This window comes from Peromyscus californicus, unplaced genomic scaffold, assembly GCF_007827085.1.
Source record: "Peromyscus californicus insignis strain IS unplaced genomic scaffold, ASM782708v3 Scaffold_13__1_contigs__length_99412109, whole genome shotgun sequence".
Lineage (NCBI taxonomy): Eukaryota > Metazoa > Chordata > Mammalia > Rodentia > Cricetidae > Peromyscus > Peromyscus californicus.
The window spans coordinates 54,737,870-54,749,394 of record NW_026294424.1 but is presented as its reverse complement, the minus strand read 5'-3'; the positions used below and the strand labels follow the sequence as shown (position 1 = coordinate 54,749,394).

The window sequence follows — 11,525 nt, the reverse complement described above, 5'->3', positions numbered from 1 at the left end:
ATGATTCTGGAATGTTAGGAAGTTGTCATAATTCTGTTATTTAGTCATATGAGTCTCACTGTTCATTAAATGGTGGGCAAATTGATTTCCATTTCCATAAAATAATTGCTCAATTAATTTTTTTAAATTATATGTTTCATTGGAAAAGAGGAGAAAAGCAATTGCAATAGTTAACATGAAAATATGTATATTGGTTATTCTATAGTATCAAATTAATGAGAAACTTTCAAAATATTTTGGGCTAAAGGAAAAGCTAATGTTATAGTTTGGAACCAAGAATAAAATATCCTAGGTGTCTCATGAACACTTCTTATATTTTTCAGTAAGCACTGTCAATATAAATTAATGAATATTTTAACAAGAGTAATGCATAAATGTTTTGATCTTTGAGTACATGGTGAACACCCAAGCTTGTAGTGATAAATAACCCAGCTCTTTCCTGGGAGAAATTCTTTTCTTTTTCTATGTTTACCATAAATAGTCAGAAAAGTGAGATCAGCATGTCCTAAAAGGGACTCATCATAACATGTCAACAACACCAGGGAACAAATCAACAGATGCTTAAAGAATTGTTTTTCTTTGAAGAAAAATGTATTTTGGCTTGGAGAACTAACTTCATTATGCCACAGTAGACAGTGAGTGGAAACCCTAGCTTGATCATTAATGTGCTTCTGAAAGCTTTCTGTTTTCTTCACAGAAGCCACTTGGTTGAAATTTTTTTCTTGTGATGTATTATCTCACAGTAAAAGCTAATTCACTCAGAAGCTTTTTACAGATTCCAAATATTTAACAAAAACAGTAAAAAGAACATTACTAATTACTTTACTGATTATTATGGAATTGATTATATGTCTCAATGAAAAAAATGAGGATAAATGAATTTTGGAACTTAGAGCTCTGATTCCTTTCATAATTACTTCACAGCATAAAAGGAGGGATTTGGGGATTTTCCTTTCACAATAAAGATCACTTGTCTATCTTGGGTTCTCTATAGGACAAGTAGAAAAATAACTGCTATTTTAATTAATTTGATAACCATGCTTCTTTTCTTTTCTTTTTTTTCTTGTTTTTTTTTTTTTTTTTTTTTGAGACAGGGTTTCTTCATGCAGTTTCAGTGCCCAGGCACTTGGAAAAGATGGCCCCTCACCAAGGACATGCACTTACCTGGGCAGCACACTAGAGCTGACCCTGTTGTTGGGGACACAGGTGAGCTGACCCTGAGGGTATGAGAGAGGGAAAGCTGATCCCTAACCCCCCACATCCCCATCTGCCTTGTGGTGGCATGAGTGACAGAAAGATTATCACCTGTGGAAAATAGAAAACTGGCCCTGGGGCCCGGCGGTGGTGGCACACGCCTTTAATCCCAGCACTCCGGAGGCAGAGGCAGGCAGATCTCTGTGAGTTCTAGGCCAGCCTGGTCTCCAAAGCGAGTTCCAGGAAAGACACAAAACTGCACAGAGAACCCTGTCTTGAAAAACCAAAAAAGAAAAAAAAAAAAGAAAAGAAGACTGTCCCTGGGGTCACAGAGTGGATCTTTAAGATTGTAAGACGTTATTGACTGTGGGGACATTTAAAGGAGGGCTGAAACCAATGCATTTTACATTGTAGCATGGTCATGGGACTATAGAAACAAGGTGTGAAAGGATATGGATTAAAAGTAATATATTGAGTGTCAAGTTGACAAGAGAGAGTTACTCTTTTGATGAAAAGATCCTTCACAAATACTCACTCAGATTAGAAGATGTGTGAACTCTCAGGGATCCTAAGTGGTAGTTCCATTGTTTTCCCCATTATATGATTCCTAGAATATAATCAACACTGAACAATTACTTATTGAATGAATGACTACATAATCTTTAGAGGCATAGATGTGTGGGTTACCAAGTTTAGGAAAAAATAAAAACTGAAAGACAATTCTTCAATTTTGTTTCTAATGAAGAATTAAGTTTTATGAAATGATATGTGTAGCTAGAGTTTTCCTGCCTTGCCCACAGTCAGGACAAATCTCTATCACCCGCCAGTCCCACAGCCGCTCAGACCCGACCAAGTAAACACAGAGACTTATATTGCTTACAAACTGTATGGCCGTGGCAAGCTTTTTGCTAACTGTTCTTATAGCTTAAATTAATCCATTTCTATAAATCTATACCTTGCCTCGTGGCTCGTGGCTTACCGGCATCTTCACATGCTGTTTGTCATCATGGTGGCTGGCAGTGTCTCTCTGACTCAGCCTTCCACTTCCCAGCTTTTTTCTCCTCCTTGTCCCGCCTACACTTCCTGCCTAGCCAATGTCCAATCAGTGTTTTATTTATTGACCAATAAGCAACACATTTGCCATACAGAACATCCCATAGCACTTTGCCTTTTTTTTTTTTTTTCAAAAAGGAAGGTTTTAACCTTAGCAAAGTAAAATTACATATAATTTGGGAATTTGAGCATAGCTTCTCTTACTACTTCCTGCTGGAGGGGGGCGCTGTATCTTATGGGGACACAAAGAAAATTTTAGGATTATGGAATAGTCCATGAGGGTGCATTGTCTGAGCCAGTTGCCTTCAAACCATTCTGGATGTTGGATCATCTGGGCCATGGTGTCATCAGAGACCTTTCAGGGGGTCTTGGCTGGTCAAACCTGATGTATCTTAATCTAGAACAAATCCATAGCCTCTGGCTTTCTGTAGAAACAAAAGCAGAGATTCTTTTTCAAAGCAACATATCCTTATATCCAAATTTTGAAGTCAAGGTATCTTTAAAATATATATATTGGTTTAACTCAGCTTCCTTTATAATCAAATATCTCTCTGCAGTTAAGAATCCCAAAGACAACACAATCCAGATTCTCTGTGTAATATTCATCTTTATGTGGCTTATTTTTTATATTAATTTTACTATATCTTTAAAGACTTTATTTTTTAAAACTATGTATTTGTTTCTATAACTGTATATATCACCTTTTTTGTCTCTTTCAAGCCTACGTATATTTTACACACATTGTAAACTATTACATCTGAATCTGTCTTATTGTGAATCTATTGCTTTACACTGCAGCAGCTGAGGCTGCTGGCTCCGCCCACCTCAGCTTCCCAACATAGAGGTGGTACAATACGTTTACCTCCAGCTCTGGGAGCTATCCTGGGTCTATGCTTTTATCAAAGCAGCATGTAGCCCAGAAACCACTTTTTTTGTTTTGTACTAGCAAAGGCTAAATCCACCACGCAGCTCAAAGTGCCACTTGCATAGGCCTCATTCCTGCCATAAGGCAGGTCGAGCTTGCACACTAGGAAACCAAAAGTAGCTCAAACCATCAGCTGCTGCTCATTTGAGAGAGACAATTAGGAAACTGTTTTTAGCTCCGTTTTAGAATCTTTTCTCAGGTTTTATGAAGAAACTCTTGCCAACACGTTGGGCGCCATTTGTAGCTAGAGTTTTCCTGCCTTGCCCACAGTCAGGACAAATCTCTATCACCCGCCAGTCCCACAGCCTCTCAGACCCGACCAAGTAAACACAGAGACTTATATTGCTTACAAACTGTATGGCCGTGGCAAGCTTCTTGCTAACTGTTCTTATAGCTTAAATTAATCCATTTCTATAAATCTATACCTTGCCACGTGGCTCGTGGCTTACCGGCATCTTCACATGCTGATTGTCATCATGGCGGCTGGCAGTGTCTCTGACTCAGCCTTCCACTTCCCACCTTTCTTCTCCTTCTTGTCCCGCCTATACTTCCTGCCTAGCCAATGGCCAATCAGTGTTTTATTTATTGACCAATTAGCAACACATTTGCCAAACAGAACATCCCACAGCAGATATGTGCCATCCCTCCCTTAGATACATAAAAAAAGGAAGGTATCTGGAAAAGAAGTTTATTCTGTCTTTCTTTTTCAATTCTGAAGCGCTGTGATTCTGAATACTTGTGATTCTGTTGTTTATAAATTCAGTCACTTGTAAACTCTGTTTAACTGGTCATGATGTTAGACTCTGTTCAGTTAATACAGATTGGAACTCATAAAAGTCCTCCACAGATGTTGTAATCAATGAAATGTCAGCACTGATATACATTAATAAAATGTAATGAACTCTTGTACAGTTGAAAGACTATATTTTATTTTATAAGTATAATACATTCTAAAACAAAGGTCCAAAGTTGAAGTACTATTTGACTCTGTTAAGTTAAAGAATTTTGTTCAGATTTATAATAGCAGATTTTTAAACACCCTAGATATTGGCCAGTTTTAAAGTTTTAAATGTGGTGGTAATGTCACATATACATGACAAATATGTGTATACCATATGTAAAAGGAATCAAAGAACTACAATCTATTGTGATCTAAATAGGGTATCTTTATATCTCAATCTGTGATATAATTTATTTCATGTGAGTCCCCCAAAATATTTGGTAGTCTCAATTTTTATCTCATTTTTTCTGGGAAAAAAAAAAGAGAAGTATATTTGAGAATTAATTTACCAAAGTCATACAACACAGGAATCACTAAACAGGATTCAGATATCAACTTTCAGAAACAGAATTAGATAGTTATTTACACAATGATTTGAAGATTAAGATATGTAATTAGCCCAGAGTTTATGAGCTTAAAATCAAAGCAATTAATATAATAAGCTACCAGCACCACTTTTAAGGATAAATGTATATTGAATTACTCATAGGCAGGATTATAGATAAAAGAGACAAAATTGGTCTAGCTTTCAAGGAGTTTATATTTTATTTGAAAATATTTTATTAAAACCACACATATTAAGACAAAATGTCGGTGTTAAAAGCTCTATTTAAATCAATGTTTATAAACCAATGTTTATACATTTACTTATTTAAGGTTATTTAAGGTTGATTTAAATCAACATTTATAAATCAACATTTAATTTCTTAAAAGACTAATTTAAAGAATAAAGTCAAAGATGTTCACACAAGACTCTATCAGGACCTGCAGTTGCACATGAACCTGTCAATTCCTTTACATAGGACTGCTTGAGATGACATAGACATACCATGCATTGTGCTTTATTATCCACTGTCCCTATGTTTAATTACCATCACTTCACAACTGAATACATATTATAAAATGATTTTGTCATAATTGTTTTCTGCCATTTTCCTTTTCTAATTGAAACTATTGAATTTAAGGGAAAAACACTGATATTCTTCATGGAATCACATAAAACTTCATTAAATAAATTGTATACTTTTAGGGTAGAAATGAAGTTCAAACTGTATGTTGTACCCTACTTTGTTTCACATTTAACTCCTGAAATATGATTGTATACTAAATTAAACATTTACTGAATAAATGACCATATGATATGTACAATATTAAATGTCTTTGTTTAACCTGAGAATATGAAGAGTAGAAATAGAATTTTCCAACATTTTCCAAGCAGAAACTAAGTTTTCATACACTCAGGTGCCTCACTTTTACTTTAAAAATACTAAAGTAAAAAATGAAAGCAACTTGCAAATTTTTCTTCTTGTCTTTTCCTATTATCTGCTCATGGTTATTCTATATTGAATACCGTTGCAGTACTATTATTGAGTACCACATTATTGTGATTGCTAAGAATGATCAGAATCTTTGTTTCAGAGCAACCAATGTAATTGGATATTAGATACTCAATAGCTAGAAGAGTGTGCCATATTTTATACCTTTAGTTTTCTGAATTGGAGTAACTGATGATTATGACTCATGTTTATTTTCACAAATTTTTTCAAACTACTTCTCTGTGAATTCTTTCTCTTGGTTACTTTTTCTGCTCGTTCTAGATACAGGAGTGAGAAAAATTACTTCTACTTAACACCCAATAACTCATTTGTGGGGCTTCTCATGGTGACTTACGTTGTGCAGTGCCATTCTCTTTCTCATTATAGAATAATTACTGATTCATCAAAATAGTAGGTGCATAGACTTCATTTCTATAAAAATCATAATATTTTACAGAGTCTTAACACTAGAATACAAAAATCCAGTTAAGAAGAATTAAATGGAATTAGAGGAATGAGGTACTGCTCTATGATTAGCCAAATTATTGTCAGAATATAAATTTGTTAATTAAAATCATTGGGGTATGTATAAGTAAAGTCACTTGATTGACCACTAGGAAAAGAATTACTTTTGGCTGCTATTATATTCAGGTTTGCTACAATGATATGTGGATTTAAATATATTTAATAAAACAAAAACTAAGAAATGGGCTACCTTTGAGTAATGAAGTTTATGCCATAGGTGTATAAAGCTTTGGAAATTGGAGTCTAACCTAATCTTCAAACTGTTTCATGCATTTCATGGTCAATCCTGACAGGTTTATTTGTTTGTGTGGGTCTCAATAAGTTATGGACATTTTGCTGCTCAAAAGCCCACAGTGATTCTCCATTCTTTTCAGGGAAATAGGTTTAGCTCATCATTTTGTTCTAGATAGTAAATTGTTAACTCATTTAATGTATTTGCTGTTATCAGCCCTCTGGATGCCTCTCCCCAATAATAATTCCATTGCTAGCTCTCCAGTAAGGATCCCCACAGATACAAGACTTGTATCTGTGTTCTATTGAATATTATGTCATGTTATCTCAGAAGGCTTTTTGAAGTATGGTAAGTATGGTAAAGTCTTTTTTCTTTTACTTTTCATGGGTATACAATATTAAGTATACAATAAACTATAATATTAAGTCTCCCTTCTGTTACTACTTAGAAGTTCATATGGCCATTTTTCCCCAATCATGTTAAGTTTACTTCCTTGACAAATATTTGTGCTATTCTATCCTATTCTAAATTTCCTTTATTTCCTTTTAGTATTTATTATGATATTAAGCTGGGAAGGAAATTTTTTGCAAATTAAAAAATATATAGTTTGTTATAAAATATAAAAGCTGATCATTAATTCACATATTGTTTGATTTATGTATATTATGTATAACATCTCATCATATTCTATATTACCTATGTTTTAAGATAAAATACATGAAGCATAAAGTTGTTAAATCATTCAAAGTAAATAAAGACAAAATGATTAGATAAAAATACTTTAAATGTTATTTTAAAGACAAAAAGATATACAGACATTAGTCAAACTCTGAGGTCATGAATTTACATTTGTGCTCAAAAGCTTCCATAGCTAATTTTAAGGTATTTATAGTGTTGTAGAAAGGCCATGAAATGAACCTAAAATACTAAAATCTAGTCAGTTTTTTATTGCTTGTATTTGGTTGTATTATCTAGCCACTCCCAATTATTTATTTTTCATTTCATTTTAATAAAACTCTTACCAACTTCATCAATGAAAAAAATTATTTTCTTAAATCCTATTAAAATTTCCATGTAGAAAACCATTTCACATTATGTAATTTAAAAGTGTACACACTAAATATATTAATGTAAATTGAGATTAACTTAGCATACAGTCTCTAACCTAGTCTCAATTATACACCAATGCTGGAGAGACATTTGTTCTAATACATGTGTAATGTGGGGAATAAAACTGAAAATACCCCCATAATTGTCTGAAAAAAAGTATACTGCTATTATAAAAAAAAAGTATTTGTCAGCATCTTGTTTTCTATGTTGTCTGACAAAAATAAATGCAATTCTGGTTCGTTGGAGCACCATAAGTATTGTAACAAGATCAAAAGCTATGAGTCTTGAGGCAAGCTAATATGGGAAAAGAAATCTCAGAAAAGCTCTGGGTAGTCCACCCTGGAAACGTGGTCATGAAGCTTGATGATCAAACTGTTGATTATCCAGCTTCCTGCTATCATGACTTTAGTCAAAAAAGTAGCAGTTCAAAGGAAAAGGAGAGAAATCAGAATAATAATGATTCATTCTAATATTTATGAGGAAAGGAGTCTAAACCTTTTCAAGAAAACATGCTTTGACAGGCTGACTCTGGGGACCCTTAATCTGCTTCTAATTAACAAGGCTGCTTACCTGATTCTAATTTATTCTGGTGTCTTCTGCACAAAGAGAAGACATATGTATATTAGTACAACAGGATGTCAACTCTTTCCTAAGCTCATTTCCCCGAGGAATGATGCCCCAGACCAAAGAGCAAAAGACATGAAGACAAAGGCAAGGGCATTTTGTACAAAGGAAAATTCTGCTCTAGAATGCACTGGGTCTTGAACAGTTTCTTGAGCTTTCGTTTACAGTGCATTCAATTATTGAAATTTCCAAAATAAGTATCCTATAAAAATTAATATAATAATCATATTTACATCCTTGTTTCTGATACATTTCTGGAGTAATTATTTCTTACCATGTCCCGATACATCATTCCTGTTTTGCAGCTTTCCTGCTTCTGTGTCGTTGACCTGAAAGTTGTCCTTGATTCTTCATCCCCTCTTTTCTATGAAGAACATACATGACCTCTACTCATAGCAACTTCGACCTGGCTCTTTCAATATTAAGTAAAGATCTGAGGGAAATTGTAGGCAACACTAGGGGTGACATGGCACTCTCCTAGAAAACTATTTTAACGTTTTTCTGATAGTTTTGATTGACTAGTTGTGCTATTTAAAATTCCATTCTTGAAGTCAATATGATCTTGATTGCCTAAGTATTACCTAAATGTTTCAAAACTACAAGGATGTGTTAATTCCCTTGTCTTTCTCATGAAGAGATTTGTTAATATACAGCAAATTAGCTGGTTTTCACACAAATTTTCTCTGCCAAAAAAAAGTTCAATTAGCATAGCCAAGACAACAGTGATGTCACCTGTCTCACACAGATATCGTTATTTGCGTCTAAAAGGTATAGCCCGTGGATTGCACAGAAATGAAATTATTTTGTGTCTATGACCAACATACTTAGTAATAAATGGTTTGTTCTTTCTAATTGTCTTTTTGTGTGTGTGTGTGTTTGTGTGTGTGTGTGTGTGTGTGTGTGTGTGTGTGTGTGTGAGAGAGAGAGAGAGAGAGAGAGAGAGAGAGAGAGAGAGAGAGGAGAGAGAGATTTTATAAACTTGCTTTCTCCCCAGGAACATTACAATATTAATACAGTAGTTAAAATAGATACATATATAATAATATATATGTAGAGTAGGGTAAATATATTTCAAATTAGAATTTTAAAATAATAGACAAAAAATTATGAATGTGTCTCATGGCGTGTAGTTGACACAAAGCAAATGATTTAATCTACATTGTTTCATTATTTATAACTTCATGATAGATGTATGCTGAAAATCACAGGCATATATGTTATTTCTAACAGACTTTTGCTGTTATTATTATTATAAACGTGTAAATCTTTCAAAAATGAAGGCAGCATTTAAAAAATTATCCTTTAAAATAATGCTTATTATTTATCCCTTCTCCCAATTCATCTCAGATCCCCCAGCATTAGCCAATCAACTTCATGTTCTCATGCTTTTTCTCTGTCTTTTTTTTAAGCCCATAGCATTTATACATAAGAGTTCCACATGAAAATGACTCTCCTTTTTGAAAAAATCCCAAACGTATGTTTTTCTATTCCCATTTTCTGGTGTGTTTATTGAAGTTATGACATCTATATGCAATTTTGAAAAACCAATGAGATTTGCCATTATTAGGCTAATATCAATCAAATATTTGGAAGGACTTTCAATTTAATTTTGTGTTGACACAGTTTATCCACACTACTGCATTAAGTAGTGGTTCTCTTGAGTATAATTATCACCCTATTTCAGGAATATACCTCATTCTTTGTACTTCTGTCTTATAGATAAATACTTACTGTTCTTTAATCTTTCTCTATTATGATTAATGTTGTCTTGTACAGCACTTTATATATGCATGACTGAGCAGAGGAAAGTTTTCTTTGTCTATACGCCTGGGAATTAAAATGTTCAGTCATAAGTCATAAGGATGATCAAATTTTAACATAATGACAAACAATTTTTTCAAGGCGTTTTAATAGTTTATATTCCAACATATATTGATAATTCATATCCTGTTGAGTGTTTACTAATTATTTTTCATTGTAGTTTTTTCCAGTTTAATGTGTTTAAGACAATTTCATATTAATCTTTAAAACAACTTTTAAGCTTTCGCTGCCTGACGCCGCCGAGGTCGCACGCGTGAGGCCTGTCCGCAGCAGCCGACATGCGCTACGTCGCCTCTTACTTGCTTGCCGCCCTTGGGGGCAACTCCTCTCCCAGCGCCAAAGACATTAAGAAGATACTAGACAGCGTGGGCATCGAGGCGGACGATGATCGGCTCAACAAGGTCATCAGTGAGCTGAATGGAAAAAACATTGAGGATGTCATCGCCCAGGGTGTTGGCAAACTTGCCAGTGTGCCTGCTGGTGGGGCTGTGGCTGTTTCTGCTGCCCCTGGCTCTGCAGCTCCTGCTGCTGGTTCTGCCCCTGCTGCAGCAGAGGAGAAGAAAGACGAGAAGAAGGAGGAGTCCGAGGAGTCAGATGATGACATGGGATTTGGCTTGTTTGATTAAATTCCTGCTCCCCTGCAAATAAAGCCTTTTTATGTATCTAAAAAAAAAAAAAAACAAAAAAAAAAAAACAACTTTTAAGATATACTTTTATAAATTTTTTAAAGTAAATTATTTATATTCATGCCAATTTCTCCTCTCTCCTCTCCTCCTAGTTCCTCCCCCCATGACCCCTTCTTCTCCTACCCCCCATTCTACTTATCCATTTCTATTTAGGAAAGTGCAAGTCTCCCATGAGTATCAACAAAAAATGCATATCAAGTTGCACTAAGGATAAGTACCTCTCCATGTATTAAGGCTGGGCTAGGTGACCCAATATCAGGAGTAGGGACTAAAAGCTTATAAAAGAGTTGGACACAAGCCCTGTTCCCCCTTTTAGGAGTCTCACAAAAGAACCAAGCAACACAACTATAGCATATATGCAGAGTGCTTTGGTCAGCCCCATGCATACCCCCTGGCTGTCAGTTCAGTCTTTGAGCATTTGTGAGCCCAGGTTAGTTGAATCTATGAGTTTTCTTGTGGTGCCTTTGACCCCTCTGGCTCCTACAGAAGGCTGATTTCCAAAGCATGCAAAGAACTCAAGAAACTAGATATCAAAAAAAAAAAAAAAAAAAAACAACCAGTTAATACGATTTAAAAAAAAATGGGTGCAGATCTAATCTGAATTCTCAATAGAAGAATCTCAAATGGCCGAGAAACATTTTAGGAAATATTTAACATCCTTAGCCATAAGGCAAATGCAAATCAAAATGACTGAGATTCCATCTCACACATGTCAGAATGGCTAAGATAAAAAACACAAGTGGCAGCTCATGCTGGAGAGGATGTGGAGCAAGGGAAATATTCCTCCATTGCTGGTAGGAGTGAAAACAGTCACTTTGGAAGTCAGTTTCTTTGGAAGGTGGTTTCTTAGAAAACTGGAATCAGCTTACCGTAAGACCCAGCTATACCCCTATTGAGCATATACTCAAAGGATTCTCAATCATACCACAAAGACACATGCTCAACTATGTTCATAGCATTTTTAATTGTAATAGCCAGGAGCTGGAAACATTTTTAGATGTTCTTCAACCAAGGAACTGATAAAGAAAATGTGGGACAT

The 11,525-nt window shown here is 34.8% G+C and overlaps 1 protein-coding gene across 1 annotated transcript; it reads left to right on the top strand.

The window, feature by feature from the left end:
* The first annotated feature begins 10,026 nt into the window (after positions 1–10,026).
* Positions 10,027–10,462, top strand: LOC128108883 (60S acidic ribosomal protein P2). Its single transcript, XM_052735897.1, has one exon. The coding sequence runs from the start codon at positions 10,079–10,081 to the stop codon at positions 10,424–10,426; it is 348 nt and encodes a 115-aa protein (XP_052591857.1). The 5' UTR covers positions 10,027–10,078; the 3' UTR covers positions 10,427–10,462.
* Positions 10,463–11,525: the final 1,063 nt, after the last annotated feature.

Excerpts from the sequence above, each read along its gene's own strand:
- LOC128108883 (XM_052735897.1), top strand. The coding sequence starts at position 10,079 with ATGCGCTACGTCGCCTCTTACTTGCTTGCCGCCCTTGGGGGCAACTCC.